At 40.8% G+C, this 21494-nt stretch overlaps 1 protein-coding gene across 2 annotated transcripts; it reads right to left on the minus strand.

Annotated features, from left to right (window-relative positions):
* Positions 1-477: 477 nt before the first annotated feature.
* HPS5 (HPS5 biogenesis of lysosomal organelles complex 2 subunit 2) lies at positions 478-21340 on the minus strand. Of its 2 annotated transcripts, XM_058806271.1 has the most exons (23): positions 21323-21340; positions 19970-20133; positions 19471-19581; positions 18563-18627; positions 17754-17946; positions 16090-16223; positions 15417-15632; positions 15033-15104; positions 14697-14785; positions 13577-13755; positions 13197-13355; positions 11961-12120; positions 9788-9908; positions 8033-8179; positions 7450-7524; positions 6362-6963; positions 5084-5207; positions 4747-4902; positions 4045-4164; positions 3636-3749; positions 3235-3341; positions 2295-2580; positions 478-1825 (listed from the first exon to the last, which is right to left on the minus strand). In XM_058806271.1, the coding sequence occupies exons 2-23, from the start codon at positions 20075-20077 to the stop codon at positions 1765-1767; spliced, it is 3399 nt and encodes a 1132-aa protein (XP_058662254.1). In that variant the 5' UTR covers positions 20078-20133; positions 21323-21340; the 3' UTR covers positions 478-1764. The 2 variants fall into 2 exon arrangements, with proteins under 2 accessions (XP_058662254.1, XP_058662253.1); XM_058806270.1 differs by lacking the exon at positions 21323-21340 and having other exon boundaries at positions 19970-20140.
* Between the last annotated feature and the right edge of the window lie 154 nt (positions 21341-21494).

Consider the following 21494-nt stretch of genomic DNA (forward strand, 5'->3'; position numbering starts at 1 on the left):
TGGACTGTTCACCAACCAAAAAACTGGCAGGATGGCCAGGTCCAGAGAGTGGTGGGAAACAGGAGTTCTATCTAGCTGGGGTATGGTCACCAGTGGTGCTCCCCAGGGCTCAGCGCTGGGCCCAGCTCTGTTTGATCTCTTTCTCAGTGATCTGGATGAGGGGATGGAGCAGCCTCAGTCAGCTGCAGACACACCAGGCTGGCTGGCAGTGCTGATCTGCTGCAGGGCAGGAAGGCTCTGCAGAGGGATCTGGGCAGGCCGGAGCGATGGCTGAGGCCCGGCTGTGTGAGGGTCAGCCAGGCCAAGGGCCGGGGCCGGGCCTTGGGCACAACAGCCCCAGACAGGGCCACAGGCTGGGACCCTGCTGGGCAGAAACGACCTGGGGGTGCTGCTGACAGCAGCTGAACATGAGCCAGCAGTGCCCAGGGGGCCAAGAAGGCCAAGGGCACCCTGGCCTGGATCAGCCATAGTGAGGCCAGCAGGACCAGGCAGGGATTGTCCCCCTGTACTGGTGAGGCCACACCTTCAATTCCTGTGTCCAGTTCTGGGCCCCTCACTGCAGGAAAGACATTGAGGGGCTGGAGAGAGTCCAGAGAAGGGAAATGGGGCTGGTGGAGGGCCTGGGGCACAGGTCCTGTGAGGAGAGGCTGAGGGAGCTGGGGATGTTGAGCCTGGAGAAAAGGAGGCTCAGGGGAGACCTCACCGCTCTCTGCAACTGCCTGGAAGGAGGCTGGAGCCAGGTGGGACTGGGTTTCTTTTTCCCAAGTAACAAGGGATAGGACAAGAAGAAATGGCCTCAAGTTGCTCCAGGAGAACTTTTGATTGGATATCGGAAAACATTTTTTCACCAAAAGTATTGTCCAGTACTGGAACAGGCTGTTCAGGGAAGTGGTGGAGTCACCATCCCTGGAGACATTTAGAAGCCATGTAGATGTGGCACTTTGGGACATGGCTCAGTGGTGGATTTGGCAGTGGTTGGAGGGTTGGATCTTCAGGGTCTTTTGCAACTTAAACGACTCTGACTCTAATGCACTGTCCCGAGGTTTGTTGGAGTATCACAATGGATGTCTACGGTCACAGTGCACAAACAGGCATGGGCAATTTAGAAATACTGTGTTTGTAGCTTAACAGTGAGTTCATTTAACAAGTTTGTCTGTTAATCAGCATTTTTTAACCATAAATCCACTACTTAAAAATATTACTCTCCCATTTTAAGACTTGGCTGGATTAATGTATTTCAAATATGCAAGGCCTGTCCATATAATTTAAGAAGGGGGAAAAAAACAATGGGTACCATAACAGACATTTCTATAACAACAGTAAAGGTAAATGCCATTTACAGGAAAGTTAAACAAGTATAGGCTTAGATACCTCCAAGGAATTTCTCATGTTTACAAACAAAAAAGCAAAAAAAATTTTATACACCATAATTTAATACTTAGGGGCTCATATCCCTGAACACTTAAGTTATAGACTCAGAAAATAAATTCAGCAATTTTCATCTTGGAAATCTGTAAGCTTAATTTCAAGATAAATACTGGCTTGTTTTAATCTATACTCTATAGTTCAAAAGTCTTCTCCAAAGGAGTAAGGAAGAACTGTCACCACTTCAAGGTCAAATACCAGCCAGATGGAGACTGGCTCAGTATAACTGAACTTTTAGACAGGAGTTTGTTATTTTTAAGGGCCTGTGAAATTTAAGAGGCACTTGAATATACAGTCATGACAGTATAAAATGTTCCCAGAGTTCTCCCAAGTTGTTTTCTATGCTTGCTGAGACCACAAAAACCGGTCACACCTTTCCAACATGGACTGAATCAGCGCTCTGCAAACAAAACAAAGGGAACAAAAAAAGTCAAACAGTAAAACAGCTAACAACAGAAAAAAGGAATAGAGCTTTGGTTTGCTTCTTAAAGAGAAATTTGTAAAAAACATGATTGCATTTCAGAAGTAACATCCTGACATCACCATTCACCTTTGAAAGGAGAAGGAGAGATCAGAGTCTGTACAGGTCCCAGCAGGACAGATCTCTTTCAGACAATCTCCTTCACATACACCTTTAATATATGATTTTCTGTTTCCTCATTTTCAAATTGAAAATGCCTACATTGCAAAACACTTAAATAATAGGAGAGCTTTTAGATGAGTCTAAAATAGGAGGAAAGCTTTCAGATGAGTCTAAAACAGGAGGTAAAAACGTGAAGCACTGTATCTTCTTGTAAACCAAAAAAGAAGTTTAAAGCATGGAGGAGATCCAAAAGGAATAGTGTGGATTTTCTGCTGACATCTCTTACCTCTGCCTTTTCTCAGCAATTCTCAGTATCTCACAGACACCAGTAAACCTCTCAGACAACTCTAGTGTCAAGCCACACTCCTGCAAGAGAGGCAAGGCTCGATTTGGGCCGATGGCCTTGGCCAGCAGCAGAGCGACGTTTTCCACCGTGATGCAGTCAGGGCAGCTCAGGCCCCCGTTGCTGACAGCGATCCCATTCTGTGGGCTGTGCTGGTGGGAAGCTGTGCTGTGATTCTGTGCAAGATGCAGAACAAACTTCCATTCTTCTATGGTCTCTGGTATGGAACCTAGATGTAAAATGAGGTTGTTACACTATTTGTAAAGCAAGGATTATTCTAAGACCACTATGTACACTGCATCTGTACTTAAAAGGGAAGCTACCTATTCTGTTTCACTCTGAAATTTTAGGAAACCAAGCAAATTGTACACAGAGAGGTACTGCCCTAACTCAGTGTAAAGATTTAGTGGTGAACACACATGGCTTCACAATAGTTCAGTATTCAAGGCTTTGGATTAGTCAAGAGACAACGTTTTGTCCATCTTAGGGCCAGAGTGAGTTTTCTTACAAGTTCTGCCTTGTGGTACAATGCTTCACTCACCCTTACTTTAGGTGTCTGCACATGTAGTGGGAGAGTTTTGTGCTGTGCAGGAAGGCTTCCTACTCCTCTGTCTACAACACCAAGGTTAGCTTTTGTTCCCAACTGATAAATAAATCAAGATTCTTTAACTTTTAAGCATTTTCTAGCACAACTGATTTCACAAAGTACAGCATGAAGTTACAAGAGCATAATGCCATTTATGTGTTTCAAATATGCTGTACTACACACAGGGCTACAAAAACACTTCAAAAGATAAAAGTTGAATTAAACTTTGGGCAAACTGCTATATAAGGGCATTCCTACATTACAGAAGTATGTTTAAAAAGTTTAAGAATTACTAACCATCTTCTCCATTCAACAGGCTCAAATCATCCAAATGAACAATATTAGTAAAGGCTTCTTTTCTTCTATCCAGCTCCAGACAGAGAAAAAGATATCCAGGCCAAAATCTTGAATAAGAGAATAAAGATTTCTAGGAATCAAATACTCAGTTCAAACCAAAGCCAAGAACAATCACATCAGTAGAGACAAAAGCAATTAAATTTAATGAATGTCATAAATAGAGAGGAATACCTCCCATTGGATACATTAAATTGGACATTGAATATTCACCCTCAAAAAATGAAAGGTTTTTAAAAAAACCCTGTCCAAACAAGAAGCAGATAGGTCATTCACATTTGTATCTTCTCAGGGTCAGAATACCTACTAACCAAGTATCTAGAATTACCAAGTTTTCTCCTTACCCATGTGATTTACAGATGTCAGCCATCTTCTCTTTCATCACAAAATCAGCTGGAAGTTTAATCAAGAGCAGAATGAGCTGGCTGTAGCCCCAAGTAAACAAATGTGATCTTGGCCTAGAAGATGAGAAATTCAGTTTTAAAGCATTATTGATTTTTTTTCAGAACATTATGCCAAATTTGTGAAAAGAGAGGAGGAAAAATGAATGAAACACCATGTGCAGTCTCAGCAGAGCAGCCACTCTGGAAGGCATTGCAAATAAAAGTTATGTAATCCTTTGGTTGTTCCTGCTGAACACTGCAAAATGCTCCAAAGGGTCAGTGATCCAAACTTTCACACAAAATCTAACCCAAACCCAGACTTGTTAAGCCTTTCTGCTGCACTCAGGAACTTGAATGAAACCCACTTTACCTGGGATTTCCTTCCTCATCCACAGTGTTTGCCCTTTGTGGAGCATCGTGAGAAACTGCCAAGCACAACCAATCCAACCGTACAGATTCTGGCTGCAGAAGAGACCTAAGGAGAAATGGCCTGGAAAACAAAGCAGACACTAAAAACACATCCTTCCAGTTTCAATCCTAACAGATATGGAGAAGCAGAGACTGTGTGTGGCCAAAAAAAAAAAAAAAAAAAGGTGGAGGGTTGGGGAGTGTAAAATTAAGTGTGGAAAAGCCTAAAATCATTTATGGTCTCTATAAACTGAGGCAACCACAGAAAAATCAAGTTTGCAGGTTGACTTCCCACACGTTTGGTTTGGGGGTTTTTTGGGTTTGTGGGGTTCTTTTGTTTGGTTTGCTTGGAGCTTTTTAAATGTGACCTAATCCTGGTACACTGAACTACAGACATAGGAACAAAAAAAAATCAATTCAATTTAAAGTATTATTTAGTAAATCCCTTTTAAAACTAGATACTAACCTAACAAGAACCCCAGTCTAAGGCCAGCTACAACTGCCAGAATTACTTGGAACTTAATGCTTAAGAACACCAAGCAGACAGATATAGAAACACAAAAAAAAAAAAAGTCCCCAAAAGCTAAAAAAAAAACCCAAAAACCCACCACAGCTACATGATGGAGAGAGCAGACAGATAAAAAGGATTCTACATTCCACTCACCTTTTGTCCTCTGGCTTTGATTTCACCAGACTATCTAAATATGCTAAAAAGTGAGCTGGATCATTCCTGCAAAGCTGTTTAATATCAGAAGGCAAAAGAGAGGGGTGGAACTTGATCAAGGGCCGAAGAGCTGTTTCCCCAAATTTTTCATAAAGCCTGGAGAAAGAAAAAGAATAAAACCTACTTTCAGTACCAAACAGCAAAATGAATTTTTCAAGATCTCCTGCAAATTCAAGACAGCACTGAAAGGTGATCTCTCTAAGAGAGTCCAGGAATCTCCATGACATGGTAAGTGAAGCAATTCCTGCCATGAAGTTCAGAAGATTTGGATACAAACCTTTGAGCATGTGCCAGCAACAGTGGGCTGTTATCCCATGGCCCCAGGTCATGCAGCAGCTTCAGTATTTTCAACATATCTTCACTTTCCATTGCTAAAGCAACCGGACTGTGACAAGTTATTTCTGAAATAAATCAGCACACAAGTTACAAGATTTAGGCATTTATTTTTCTTTAACCTGTCCTGGCCCTCCTTTCTGTCCTTCTGCTGAATAACAGCTATTACTGCTTTCATGGGAAGTTCAACACCCACCTCAATCCCAATGAAATGCAGGTATTAATGTCCAGGCCCAAGTGCTTTGGGCACTAAGGACAAACTAAGGACAAACTGGGAATGCATACACTACTTTCTAGGGCTCTCAGAATCCAAACAGTGAAGAGATTCCCAGAAACACAAACACCAACCCTCAAAGCAAGATTGTGTGGTTTAACTGCTCTCAGCTGGAGCAGAATCAATACTAAGACTTTAATTGACTCTTAAAAGAATTACATAAGGCAGAAGCTGAGTGCAGAGAACAGAAAATATTCTGTTTTCCAATATCATCATGAAGCTTTGGTTCAATAAAACTAAAGGGAGATCACAAAGATCAGAAAGTATTTCTGTGGAACAGGGAAGCGTGAAGTGATCACAAGCCACTCATCTACATGGAACCATCTACTCCATTCAGTTTTGTTTCATATTAATTACATTCCTTTCCAGGCCAAATCTTCTAGTGCAAATGCTGAAGCTCCTCCTCTCCCTTCTGCCTTGTTTCTACAGACTTGTGATTCTAATTAGATGCTTTTGTTCTTAGAAGCTCATATGTTTGTAAACAGGCTGGGATCACTACAGTGTTCCATTAACAGGGTCCATGCAACAGGTTCAAAGTTGCAAACTGGGAGGAGAACAATCTCTCTCCAAGGAGCCAACAATTCTTATTTTTAAGAAATCACAGGTTATTCTGAGTTGAAAGAGACCCACAATAATCATCAAGTCCAGGTCTTAAGTGAATGGTCCATACAGGGCTTGAACCCACAATGCTGGGATAATTAGCACTATGTTATAACCAGCTGAGCTAAGTTCTTCCTAAGTGAAGAACCCAGGGGAAAAACAATTAACCAAACAACCCAAAACCAGAACAAAAACTCCCACACACCAAGCATCCTCCCCCTGGCACACTACACTGGCAGAAGGAAAATCTACAGACACAATTATAAGAGTCTTCAAAGTTTGGGGTTTTTTTTCCTCCTAAACAGTCTTATTTTCAGTTTAAGAAGCAATACAACATTCATCATTTACCTTTCAATCCTGCAATGTATGTTTCCCATACATCAGGGCTGGTGGCACACATGGTTATAATACGCTGCTTTACTCTCTTTAAATCCAAAAGGAAGAAGTAGCTTTGCATAAACCTACAAGCCAAGGTCCCTGAAGCAGCTGGTGGCAGGCTTCCCTCAGAGCTCTCCTCAGCCTCAGCACTCCCAGCAGAAAAGACACATAGCTCAAAGCACAGAGTTGTCAGCTCCACGAGATCTTTCAGAACATCAGGCTCAAGGGCACATGGAGGAGACACCTGGAAGCCACAGCCCAGAGGCACAGTCACATCAGTACCACTTTCACACATGGATTTCACACAGGTTTCAGCAGTATTTTCCTTTTCAATGCAGTCTTCCAAAATATCATTCTGTTCCTTGTCTACTGGGTCTCTGTCAGCTGGAGCCACTTGCAGGTTCTCCTCCAGGACTGCCCTCTGCTCTTCAGCACACACAGTCTTGTTTTTCTTAACAGACAAAGCAGAATGCTCCTGGCTGAATTTTTCTTCCAGATGGACAAGCCATTCCTGTAAGACCCTTCTCATACACTGAGGTTCTAACAAAACCAGGGGATCCTGGAGCTTGGCTCTGCAGCATAAAAAACAAGTTTGCTAAGTTTAACAATTATAAGAAGCCACAAGTGAAGTTTCAAATATGTTTTGTGTAACTATACTCCTACACTTGACTTGGACTCAGTTGTTAGTTTTTTTGTGATTTTGAGTGCATCAAACAGAATTTAGGCGACTTCACACAGTCTACATTTGATCTCAGCACATTTTGAGCTCCCTAGGATTTCCTTCAGAATGAATTTTTGTGATTTTGATTTTTTTAAACTATGCCTGTATTTAAGACAAAGGAATAATGCTAGAAGAACTTTTAGTGAGTTTTGCTTGGTTTTAAGAAGAGGAATCAAATTATTCACCTTGAGATCCCTTCAGGTTATGTTAACAGACATTTAGAGCATCACTCTTACATGCATGTAAAACAAATAAAAAAAAGAAAAATTTTAAAAACCCAATCTTTTTTTCTGCCAAAGGCCTACATATCTATACAGTAAAAAGTTCCTCTGCTTACATAGTTTCTGCTGTTGCAGCCTTGAGATTTCTCAGATGGTCCTCCTCAGGAAGCTGGCTGTTCTGGGGCTCTGACCTAGAAAAGCACATTCATTTCAGTCTTACCTGAAATATTAACTTAAATTATTGAAGTGAGGATTTCCTGAAAAATTTCCTCAACACTAATTCCTTTATTAAATACAAAGCTATCACTTGTAAGAAGGAACAGCTCAACAGAAATTATGGATAAACTGGGCATGAAGAGCAACAGATGATAGTATTTTAGTGGCTTTCTATTACTGCTTCTACTCCAGCTACAGTAGATTTCTGCAGGTAATGAACAAAAACCAGTACCATGCCACTGTATGAAAGTTAGTCCAAAGTGGTAAATAAGTACTGGAATATGAAATTACTCAGCTCTGTGCTCATTGCCTCATCAGCTCTAAAAAAGGAGTTGGGAGAACCACTGAAAGCCACCACAGGAATGAAGGCAGCTGGAAAAACCTAATGCCAAGTTCCTCTTTCTGCTTGAAAGAATTTTTTCTATCCCCAGGACATCCAGCAAATGCTGGACAACTGCTAAGAAAATGTGATTTTGCACTCACTCTTTTTCTTCCTGGGGAGATGCTACTGGATTAAGAGTTAGTTCTGGCAGCTGCTCATCATCCTTTGCTTCATGCTTCCCTCTAGATTCAGGACTTATATGAAGTGTGCCAATCTTTTCTGTAGTTTTGCGTACAAAGCTGGAAACACTGGGAATCACAAGTTCAAACATTTAACATCAGGAGTTCAGAAGCAAACAAACCAAGCACTCTTCATTCAAACCATCATTTCAGAGACTTTATCATCTGAAGAACTCTTGAGAAAAGGATGAGAGCAGCGATGACTAACAGGAACAAAGCTTACTAAGAACCTGCTCAAAATTTGTACTCCAGTCATGATTGTGTTTCATCACAGAATAGAAACCTGAAATGTTTAACACTCCTGCTGGAGAAGCAGGACCACATACCAACATCAGCCATAGATTTTTGACATGTATTTGTGATTTGTACGCAAATAAATGCAGGTTGGCTACACTGCATTTTAAAGCTTTTAAACATAAAGCATCTTTAGGAAATTATGTCACTTTTGGTGGTAGGAAACAACTTGACAATGCTTCAAAATAATTCTGCAGATTACAAAGCTCACCAACAATATCCTTTTCACTCAGCAGTCCCTATTCCTTCAGGTATTTTATTGAAGAGAAAGCTCAATGAACATACCAGAACTCAATTATTTCTACCACTGCCATGAAGAGAACTATGCCAACAAGATTTGGACAGAAAAATAAGCTTCCTGCTTTCTGCTCTAGAACTAAAAAAAAAAAAAAAAGAAGAAAAAAATCCCAACTCAGCATAATTAACTGTAAATATGATAGTATTTTATTTAGTGATCAATTGCATGCAGTGAATACTTGAAAATGTAGCTTTCATTGTTACCAAAAACACTTATCAAGGCTGCTTATGATTTATAAAGAACTCAAAGCATTGCATGTACTTCTGATGTTCATTCTGAGCCCCTCGCACTGCTGATAGCAGCCACAATTCTTTGTTTCAGGACACAAATTACATACTGAAGTGATCAAGGGAAGGCTGTGCCATTTTTCAGACCATTGCCAGGCCAGAGACACTTTAGCTAAGTGATTAACATACAGCACTTTCATAGAAATTTTAAGTTATATATAAACACCATCACCTTTGTATTTGTACACCCACCCCCTTATCCTCCATTTTTCTTAAAAAGAGTTTTAAAATACCAATGTAATTTATAAAAAAAAATGGATACAGATCTAATTGCAGCAGGTATGAGCTACCATTATTCCCTAAGTGTTTGGGAAACCAATTAGATTCACTGAAAAGTTCATATGGGGATACGACAGACCACTTTGCAAGTGTGTTTTAGCAATATCTATCTCCTTTGAATATTTTAATGTTTGTCCCTATGCAAGATAAGAAGCCTTCCCCCTAAGATACAGGAGAGCAAAATCCCAAAACAATATCCAGTAAGTTTTCCTTTGAATACAAACCACAACTAGACTTCACAGGGTAACAGTAAACAATCTTAGACATGTAACAATTATTAACTGTTTAAAACTGAGGCTGAAGTCTTGGCTCCACTGAAGTTACCAGCAGCTCTTTGTACCTTCACTAGAGCCAAGATGAAGATTTAAACTGCCTGGCAAACCTGACTGCATCTCTGGTGTTCCAGTTCAGGTGGAATGTTTGTAGAACAGAGTATGAACTAAATCATACAATACTACAAATCCAGGGGGCAGAAGAGGGCAAGATGTAATGGATGAGTGACCCTGCTGCACGTTTTACCTTTCTTTGACAGCTTGGAGAGAGACGAGAGGAGATGGGGAACGGAATGACAAAGGAATACTGAATGGGAGAAATGTCTCATTCTCAGCCTCAACCACCACAGATGCATGAGATACGTTCTCTGACAAATGCAATTGAAATAAAGAGTCATGAAACAGTGATCTGGCAAAAAAAATGGAACAGTGAAACGACCTACAAGTCACCAATTCATTAATGGATAACCTGCCCACTGTACTTTCCTTTTTAATACTCAAGAACACATGGAGCCAGGTTTCAAGGGCCATTTCACTACTGACTTTGAACCTAGTTAAGTCTGCTTCATTAATAGTGTTTTGGCTTTACAGCAAGAAAAACAATCATCAACAACAGTATGAAAGCTATCTCCTAAAATTGGACTTACAGATCATTTAGAGGACAAAACCTTAATTTAATCCACTGAGTTATTTATACATCTAGGAAAATTAAGTATTGTGGCATCTATCAATTCACAACTGATTGTAAAGTCAGTTGTGACCATGATTTCCAGAATCTAAATCACATATGAGCAGAGAGACATATAAGCCATGGTTAGGATATAAATCACCCTCTTATTTGAAAGGATATAAATCACCCTCTTATTTGAAGGGACTTAAAAATCTAAGTGAGCCCACAGCTCTCTGGCTTTTGGCAACAATCAGAAGAAATACAGAATCACTGACTACTTCCTTTTCTCTCCCATATCCCTAACAGTATTTACAATGTGTTTTGCTCAGTAATTTCCTGTTACAAGCACACACTATCTTTAAGTGATGTCAATAAGAAAAAAGGATCATTTAGAGCCAGGATAACACTGCATTCTGCAACAGTCAGCAGTAACCGCAGTGTTGAGAGGAAAAGATGCTGCCCTGTTACAGAAAATCTACCATCAGAATCCCTCAAGAGCGCCTAAAGGTCACAACTCACTTTACAATTAGCTGTAAATAAGGCTGCCTTTGTTCATCATGCAGACTAGAAACCTAAAAACTCATTTCAACTTATGTCACTGTGAGCAGAGGAACACTAAGTCCATTTCTTCCAAATACCAAATCAAGTACTCGTGCTTCAAGAAGCATCTAGAACCTCTCTACTTGGAAATAATCAGCAAATTTGCTGTCTCTTGTGGAACACACAGAACCTTTCTATCTTCTGACATTCAAAAACTAAGTCACCTGAATTTTGACTATTAATGTTGGGAATTATGTACTTTAGAGTTTCCTCACTTGTTTTTGCAGTGATGTAGGTAAAGAAGCACATGTACACCTAAGTGTATCGTACTCAGCAGGACAACACTACTGACAAGGGACTAAATACCAATTTCTGCACTCTCCCTCCCCAGTGTGGCTTCCTCCAAAGCATCCAAATTCTCTCCATCCTTAAGTGGCACCTACTCCTTGCAAAAGTTAAAAAAATAGCCTTTTTATAGGAAAGCCTCTCTATCATACTTAGTTCCAAGGCAGCTCCTCATCATTCCAAGTTTCTGCATCCCCTCCCAATCCCAAACAGAGCAGAGAACAAGACCCATTACAGTCTCACTCCAGCTTAAGCCCGGTGACAGGCATTTGTCAGAAAATAAAAAAGCTCCTTGCATGGGCTAAATGTTAGTTATTAACTATTCTAGCACCCCTTCAGTAATGTTTACATGTGTAAGAGATGATCCCCTGTACAAAGCAGACCCTGTGAAAAGTTAAGGACACTTATCAGAATCCTTCTACTTTCCCAGAAGAAATGTGAGCCAGAATCCAGACTAAGAAATTATTTTTTGAACAAATATTACAAAAGGATACTGGCAGCAAATAAATCTTATTTGAAGCTCAATTGCTACTGGCATAGACAGCTGAAAGAATCTTATCAGTAATGTTCAATTACACATGAAGAGGGGGAAGTTGGAGTGAAGCCCATGCTTGGTGAAGCCCTCTGGACCTTTTGTTTCACTGGGTTTTGTTTGCTTTTAGGCCTGGATTCTGTGGAGGCAGTTTTTCAAGCCAATGTTTCAGGAAGGATTTTGGCTGGAAGGTGAGGTGACTCTTTCAATTGATCACATTACATGTATTAATAATGAATAACTTGAAAGTGGAAAGTAAGAGCACAGAGCCAACACAAATTCTTGTAAAATGAACAAACACATTCAACAAACATTTTCATTAAGAAACATTACCAAGTTCTAGTTGTTCATCTTCATGGTGTGCAGGAAATTCTTTAAATCTCTCATCTTCTGAGAATGTTTGACTGTGGAGGGAACAGGAGTCTTCATCTGACTGACTGCCCCTCCGACTGATAACACGGTAGATGCCAGAGTCTAAGACACTGAAGCTTTCCTGACAGACCAAGGAGGGGAGTTACACATCATGTGAGTTGCACTTCCTTGTTCAACTTTCTGCCATGAACTCAACCAACTGTACCCACACAAACAACCTCAGAGCATTTCCAGCCCTGCCTGGAAAACTTCTGTTTAACAGAGTACTTCTACCATATCCAGAATGGAAAAGGGCACAGATGCCAGCAAGCGTGCAGGCCAGTGCCTTTAAAGAGATGTGTGTGCTGCAATTGCTTTTGGGAAAGCAGCCTATGGAACAACTGGTGTACCCAGTGCAAGGCAAAACCCACCTCAGCTTTAGTCCTGCAGTCAAGAGTGTCACTGCCCCCCTTGGTAGCTGCATACCCAATTATCTGTCCTCCTGCTGGTCAGCCATACCCAGCTAGCACGATCACAGACCCCACAAAACAATTCAGTTTCAGGACCAACACACTCTTTTTTGCTCATGGTCAGTCTACATGGTTTACTTTCACAGTGGCTAATGAAGAAAAACTTGTAAATACCATCAAGATGGTATTTACATTACTTGGCTTTTTAAATTTTCCTTTTAAATACTGTTAAAGTGAAAGCAGGAGCTGATATTGTATGAAATACAAAATATTTCCTCTTTCTTGAAAAGCAGCAGTATATTTATTAGAAATATGCTTTGATTTTTTTTAGAGCTTTCTCCTTAAGCTTCTTAGAGTGCAACAACTTTTTACATAGGGCTAAGATAGCTCTGGGCACTCATTCATTTTCACCATATAAAACTAGAGTTATAACCAAGACTATCCTTACTGAAGCCCATTAAAACATTAAACAGAGCTGTGGAAAAAGCCATCTTCCTACTAATCTCTGTCCACATCTCAGCCATTAGCCCTAAAATGAAGTGGGAAAGAGGCAGAGGTCTGAGCTTACAGAATGCAAGTAGTGGTGTTTCATACCTCTTCACCACACCTAGTTTTAGAATGCAGCATTATGGGCTGTTGTAGACAGGGTAGAAATGAAAGCCTCATCTTCCAAGGGAGCAATGGGGTGACTTCAAGCCATACAGATAAAACCTGCAGATCACATTTTTTGCACTACCAATACACATACATGAGATGAAATACTGCTCCTTCTACTGCTGCATGCAGAATCCAGAGGTTCCAACTTTGCAATCAGTTCTTCCAGTTGTGCAGTGAGGTCTTGCTGGGTTGAAGCATCCAGCTGAGACTTCAAGTGCTCCAGCTTGTCTAGAGGCAAATTTTTTCTTGCCTAAAAGCACCCAGTGAAACAGAAGCATTATTATTTCTAATGGACATGTGAAAACAAAAGATAACATATGTGCAGGATGATTTTCATCCTTAAAGTATAATGTTTAAATAACTTGAAAAACTCCAACAAAGTGAATCTCAATGACCATGAAACTTTGTGGAGGGGGGGACAGGAAAGACAGTGAAGTTGTATTGCACATTTACAAAGAGGTATTTACTTACTCTGCAAGAAACAATTGAATTTTGGAAGAGACAAGAGACCCTGGCAGCGAGGGTCCAGAACCCTCTTCTCATCAGACGCTCTATGCAGCGATCGACCAGCAGCAGGGAGAGGTGCACAACTTTCCCATTTGTATGCAGACAGAACAACTCACTCTTGTGAACTGCAATATCCTGAATATCTGCAAAACCACACACAGAGAAATACCTGAAGGACTGAAGTCACTAATCAACACTCTTTACTGTCTCTGAAAGGTGAAAGCATATTCCCACCTGACTGCAAATGAGTGCAAAACATGAGATGCATGGGGAAAACAAACACTGCGGACTGCTGACCTAGCACCTAACCACTATAGAACACACTGTCAAAACTTTCCAGAGCTGCATTTCTAGAAAACATTCAAAAAATACACTAAATTACCAGAAAGTTTCCTTTTGCTCTGAGATGAAAAATTAAAGCCTGATAAAGATGATAAACACATAACTGTTAGCTTTAAAACAGAAGGAAAATATTCCCTGGTAAAAAAACAACTTTGGCCTTCCAGAAGTTTCCAAATACAATACTTATGCTGTGTGCAAACACTCCACAACAAAGGTACTGCAAACTTAACACCAAAATGGGGAGAAGGGGAAAGACTGACTGATAATAACTACTGGAGGACTCTGCTTATAACCAAACACACCACTGTCTACGAGGCTTCACTCATTTGCCAAATAAATATATTCCCTCTATGCAATTTAGGCAGGTTTTAGGAAAAAAAAAAACAGGTTTTAAACTTTCAGCAGCCAGATTATCCCTCACAGTAGACTGACAATGAGCCTGAGTAAAGATACTGCAGGTTAATCACCTGTATTTTAACTACTGTATTTTATGAGTCACTCTACACCATGTTTCGTTTCTCCAGAAGCATGTTTTCAGATCTATGGAAGGAGGGGGTGACTGGAGGAGGCACAGAGGTGGTTAATATTCAAGGATATACCAGACAGATGACAAGTTTTTTACAAATATTCTGCCATCCAGCTGCAGAAATTGAGCTTGAATAGCTTCCATGTTAGGCAAGGACTTCTGGAATGACCAATGTAACAGTGTTACAAAGCAACATTTAAGTAACTTCTAGTTTACCTTTAACTTCACTCCAGAGTAAGACTTGAAGGCTTTGGGGAAGAAAAATATAAATGCCTCTTTCTGTCCAGGTCACCACACAGTGCTCACTGCAATTAAAGTATATATTAATGAAGTGACAGTCAATTGTGCTAAAATAGGTAAAATTTTAAAGAATTGTAAAATATGCAGGCATTGCATTGGCGGCGTAAGCACAGCAAGCAGGATGTGGGACAGGTTTAGCAGGATACTTGGGAAATTCTTATGCAAAACCCTGAAGTTGGTAATATAAATTAGGAGAATATATAATGTTTTAAGCCTACTTTATCAACAGGAAGCTATGCTGTCAATACTCACGTCAAATATAGCAGCTTGGAGAAAGATAAAGATTGTGGAGAGCAGCTGGAACCAGTATAATGAGGATCCTGCCTGCAAAATAAAATTATCATCAACTACAAGCATAACTACAATACCATTACTTTCTAAAATTCTTAATCCTGTGAATACATGGCTGGCTTAAATAAATATAGTCTCATAACAGCAGCATTCATTGTGCTCACAGACATAGCTGCAGAACCAAGGTTTTGGCATTTTTGATGATTACTGGCTACACCTCTTAGAGGAGCCTGTATTAAGATGACAACTAGGATTAATGTTTGACTGAAGCAGGAGTTGATTTAGTCTTTTCAGTCTTAAGGACATCCCAAACAACCTTAACACTGATAAAACTCATGTTTCTACCTGAGAGTAACAACAGGAAGAGGTGGAGACGAGAGCAGCTGCTTGAACTGATGTGTGCTTTGCACTTCCCCATCAAAGTTCACCTCCCACATCCTCGAGCCAGGTCGAGCACAGTATATTAATGGCTGCTGATTCCCACTGTTTTTTCCAACAGGGAAGAAACATGCTCCAAATTCTCCATCTCTCTCTTTGTTACCAATCTTCCAGAACTTCTCTCTAGAGGGGAAAAAATATACTTGTTAAGTAAGGCAGCATTAATAAAAGCTCTAATTAATTTTATGTTTTTCTTAATCCCAGCTGCTGAATTGGTTTTGGTGCTTAAAAAAATCTGTAATGAATATTACAAAGCCTACCCAAAGTTTATAGAAGACAGGGGTGCATTCATTAGCTGAAATGAATACTTAGATCAAAGGAGTTTTTTTCAGCAGAACCAGTTGTTCAACCTAGTGATGGGAAGGTGGGAACATTCCCAGAAATCATTTCCAACATGAAATGTTGGGGAGAACAGCAGATGTTGTTTATCTTGATTTCAGTAAAACTTTTGACACTACCCCTCCCAACATCTTCAGAAACAGACTGAAGGAGCATGAGCTAGGTAAAGAGACATGGATGTCATTTCAGAAACTGTGTGTGACTCTGAAGTCCAGTATTTCAGAAATAAAATAGAACTTGCCTCTCAGTATCACATAAATAAGTGCGGGTAAGTGAGGATATGAGCAGCCTTCCATCCAAATAATCGAGCTGAACTACCCGAGAATCTACAGTGGTTATAATCTGGACAGGAAACATCACAAAAGTAGCTGCAGCCTACAGTTAAAAAAAGAAAAAAATGAGAAAACATGCTGGTGGTCTTCAGTTCAAATTGTTTCATTATGTTAAAACAGCAAAACTCAGAAAAGACTCATGTGTGCTATGAATACACAGCATGAGACAGAGCAGTGCCTTTCTCCTCTGGCTTTGCAAAGCAAGGCTACAATGCTCAGAAGCACAGAAATCTAAATCCTCCTTTTCCCAGAACCAATATTGAAGATTAAAGAAAAAAAGAGTCATATCCCTGTAGCATCCTGATATTTCTTTAGAAAGGGTTTTTTCCTGTAACATTAAGAGAGAGTTTTATTCCTGCTATTGTAAGCTTTGTGATTTTTTTCCAATTCTCCCCACAGGAACATTGAGCTACCAGTTTTATGGAAACAGACCAGAGGGATTAATTGATACAAAAAACAACTTCTACTGGAATTATATTGTTCACAAACTCACCTTCTCTCTTACCCTGCCATAAATTTTCTACATTCTATTTATCCTACCAGTGTCTCAGTTCACATGGGTGGATGAACAGTCTCAGATAAGACTCATGGATGAGGAAACTACTGGGAACTGCATTTGAATTTGCTGTCAGTCACCATTTTTGTGTTTTCCCTTCTTAGGAATACGACTAAGTGCATCATCTGAGAAATCCAACAATCCTGTTCCTTTAACAGCTGTGAACAGACACAGATTCCATGGGCCTTGCCCTTTTCTCCTCCCACAGCTGACTTTTCCCCCCTCTTTACTTAAATGTAACAATGGTCTTGCTACTTATAAGTCAATTTTCCATCAAAATCTTCTATGAGGGCTAGAAAGCACCTGGATGAACACAACTACTTCCAGGTTCTGCTCCTTTGTACTGATTAAAAAGAAAGGACCCAGTAGAAGTAAAAGCTAAAGAACACTCAAGGGCTAGAAATCAGGCTGCTCTCACTAACAGGTGAGTCTTTTGCACAAAACATAAAGCATGTAGGTTCAATGAACACCTACCATTAATTTTATCCAATCCAGACATTTAATGAGAGCATCCAGTCAAAGCCAAACAAAATCCGAGTCTGGGACTGCTCTTTCTCTGACCAACAGCTGAATTGAGGACTAAACCAAATCAAAGCCAAACAAAATCCGAGTCTGGGACTGCTCTTTCTCTGACCAACAGCTGAATTGAGGACTAAACCAAACAGCTGAACCTGCAACTGGAGTCTAAAGAATCCAATATGCTCAGAAACACCAAGACCCTTAACTCTGATACTCGTAAATTCCAAGAAGCAGGAGATTGACCAGTTTTTAATTCTGAACATTTGAAAGCATTTTCAAGTTGCATTACTAAAATAGACAGAATAAGGTTGGGGTGAGTTCATGCATCAGGATTTCTATGGTTGTCTCAAGAGACTGGTTCTTCATCCCAATAGTTAAAGCTACCAGAACTTCATTAGCTGGCAAGTCCTGCTCTGTTCCACTTTGGCAAAATAAACAAAGAGGTTCCAGACATCACCCCCTGTGAATTAAGCTGAATCAAAGTATGCAACACTTTACCTTCCCTTGTTTCGATGTGTTAATCTTGATGGCTGACACTTTCCCCACATGATCTCCTACAAAAACTCGAAGGGCAGCTGTATCCCAGCACAGAGCTGTGACTTTCCTGCCCTTATGCTCAGAGGAAACATAAATCCGTTCTGGCTTCCCACGACGCTCCTGATTCAGCTCCCACACTACTACAAGGCCTTGGCTACAACAAGTTAAAAGGAGAATACAGGTTGAAAATAAGTCTTGTAAAGTTTTATCAGTTAACAAAGATGCTTTTTCCCAAAGAAAGAGGAGACCCAAGCAAAGCAGCATGCCTCAGAGCTGGTTCTGTTTGAGGCTGCATGATTTCAACAAGTCTCACACTTCATTTTGGAGAAGAATAAGTGTCCTTCTTTGCACTGCAATGCATAAGCAGCTTTGTAAGGCTATTCTTACAGTTATTACACTTGCAAGTGAGGATGTGGAAAAACATTTAAATGGATTTTAATAAATATAAGTGGAATTAACTATAAATCTCACTCTACCATGTTAATGAAAATGCTTCTTTTTATGCTGAAAGGTCTCAGAAAGACATTTATCATCATAATTTCACATGCATGAGCTCTGCCATAGATGTTCAGTTACAGAAATAATACTTAACCTAGAATTACTACTCCAGAAAAAAAAGGCAAACTGTCTGTGCAGAGAATATCCTGTAGTGGCCTCTACCAGTTAACCTGGTAAATTAACTCTGAATTCTCAGCAGCTGTCTACATCTGAGACTTGAAGCTTCTTAAAAATATTAATCCAGTGCTCAGGTCTGTGAGTAGACCACTCACCTGGTGGCAACAGCAACATAGTCTTCATCATGCAAACAACAGGCCACCTGGGAAATGGCACCTTCCTGAAAGCAAGGACAGGAGTCAGAGCAGGTGAAACTTGTTCTGTACTGCCACTACCACCGTGCAGCTTTCACCTTTAAGAGATAAACCAGATTCATGCCAACAGATGCTACCACTCTGCTGTGATGTGGTTGGTTCTTACTGTTTGCTTGGGTTTTGCCTGCAAACACTGAGTTTACTCCAAGATGGAGCTGACAACAGCACAACAACATCAAGAGCAAGGACTGCAGTGCATTCTCTGATTTGGGAAGCACAGAAATCACTCCTCTGTCCTCACACCTTTGGAAGCTGTTTTGACAGAATTACATTTGGTGCTCCCAGCCTTAAAAAACTGGCTGCATTCATGCCATACTGGAAGCAGCAGTGGCTCCTAGGAAATAGCTCCTGGTTGTACAAATAACAATCCCTGTTTCACAATCTCTTCCAGCAACAGTAAGTCAGCCTATCTTTTCTTTACTTATCCAGGTATGCCACAGTTCTAACACTCAAACACTGGGAGTTATCTACTTGTGAGTTGCTCTGGTTTCATATTCAAAATTTTCTTCTAATCCTTAAATATTCAGGTGACTTTGCTGCTGCTGTTAAAAAGTAAGAATTTGAAAAACAAAGATCTGAAACGCTGAAGTAATATTTTTCACAGCTCATAAAATCTAATATACCACATACTCAGGGGATACTCTCCAGAACCACAACCTATTTTAAACACAGCAGTCCAAAACTTCACCTTCCTTGGAAAACCCAGTAAGCTGAAAGCACCTATAGACTCTTAAAATAAATTAACTTGAAATAATGTTTCTTTTCTAGCCTCATTTTTGGAAATTTTCATTTAAAATTTTTATCGTTACCTTATGAGTGAGAAAGAGTCTTTGCTTCCAACCATCCTTCTGGATAAGGTTCAGTCCTCCTCCTGAGCTGCCTAGAGCCAGCCATCTCTTTGACACATCTATACATGTGCACTGAGGGAATAAAAATCAAAATGCATAACCTGGTAAGTTCTGATTACAGCATCTTGCATTATTATGGTTGGGTTTTTAAAGGTTTCATTGTTTGCCAGCTGTGTGTGCCACTCCTGAACCACTGGCAGTGAAGATCATTAAACAAGCAGTGTAAGCTGTGCCAGGCTGTGTTACCCACAGCTGCATGAAGGAAACACACACAGAGCAACAGGGTTCATTATCTTCACTCTTTCTTCCCAAAGTACTCCCCCTCTACTAAGATATTCACACATCCCAAAAAGAATTAGATTAATCCTATGGCTTAATCAAATAATTAGCCAAATGGGGTCATTACTTTAAATTTAAAAAAAATTTAAAACTAAAAAAAACCCATACACCACAAACTCACCTTAAGACGACTGGAATCCAACCTGAGTGCAGAAAGCAATGGATCCAAACACTCCAACTCGGCCAAGACATGGTTGTAAGAGTCTGGAATTACTGGCACAGAGGCCATGGATGCACACAGCTAGTGCTGCTCACTCATGGGTGCGTTATGGCTTCAGCTTTTAGCTGCACCTGCCAAAAATAAAGTTCTTCATTAGCTCACTTTTTTTTTCATTTGAGCTGGTGTTCTGTGCTTAAAGAAACACCAAGTGTTTTTCTACTCAACAACCATCAGGTTTCAGTTCACCAAAAAGAGGCCCAAGGGCTGGAAAATAAGACTCCTGCTCCATTTATGAGAAGTTTTTATTCTTTTCTGAAAACTTAACCTATTGGATAACCCACCTGGAAATATTTAAACTGTAGTTATATTTACATCTGCCTGTGAAAAAAAGTTAACATACACCTTGTTTTCTGGAAAAATTCACTTTTCCCCACAGCATGCAATCTTGATTTGAAACTAATTTTCTCAAGGAAAACATTTAACATTGGCATTTTATAACTATACCATATTCTCCCCCAAAAGTAAATTTAAGGACTATTATACTCAAGTTATACTAAATTTAAGGACCATTATTCTCAAGCTATACTAAATTAGCTGCATTTGTGCATTTTGATACAATTATAAGCTATTCTCTCCACTGAATGCCTTTTCCCGCATTCAACAGATAACACAGAGTGAAATCCAAGAATTAAATAACTACTGAAATCGCAACCTCGCATTTTTCCTAAGCAGCACATACTTCAAAATAACTCCTTGTTGAGTTTAAAGTTTAAACCTGTACGTTGCTTAACAAAACGCTAAACCTGTTACACTGCACAGGCAAGTCCGTGAATTTCTAAGTACCCTTTAGGATGCAGTCCCATAAATTAAGGAACTCCCTCCCAGAAAAGCCGTCATGGGGGAAATTTACATTTCCTCTAAAGGAAAGCGAGCGCTCACTCTCACCAGGCACTAGGAAAAGGGAAGAGGCACATTTAGCCAGTGAAATTGAAAGTTATTGCTTGTAAATCCTCAAAGTGTCTTAAAAACCTTAATGGCCACTTCTGCGGTGCCCGCTCCGTGCCACATCCCGCCGGTGTGGCTTGAGCTGAGCCGCGACCCCGCGGGACCCTGCCTGCCGCACCCGGAGCAAGGCGCAGCATCGCAAAGGACAGAGGAACCCCCCCGACCCCTTCGGAAACCGCGGGGAGGGGACGGGAGCCGAGCCCGGGCGAGGCACAGGAACCACGACTCGCTCCTGCTGCTTCTCCCTGCCCCTGCCCCTACCGCTCCCTCACCGCGCCCCGCGCTCTCCCGCCGCCGCCGCTCCCTCACCGCTCTCCCGGTGCCGCCTCCAAACAGCGCGCCCACGTGACCAGCGGGAGGGCGGGGCGAGAGCGCGCGCCCGCTCCGCGCCGCATCACGCGCCGCCCGCGCGGGAGCAGCAGGAGGAGGAGGGGGAGGAGGAGGAAGCGGCGTCACGCGCGCGCGCGCACCCGCCCGCCGG

The sequence above is a fragment of the Ammospiza caudacuta genome, chromosome 6 (genome assembly GCF_027887145.1).
Source record: "Ammospiza caudacuta isolate bAmmCau1 chromosome 6, bAmmCau1.pri, whole genome shotgun sequence".
Lineage (NCBI taxonomy): Eukaryota > Metazoa > Chordata > Aves > Passeriformes > Passerellidae > Ammospiza > Ammospiza caudacuta.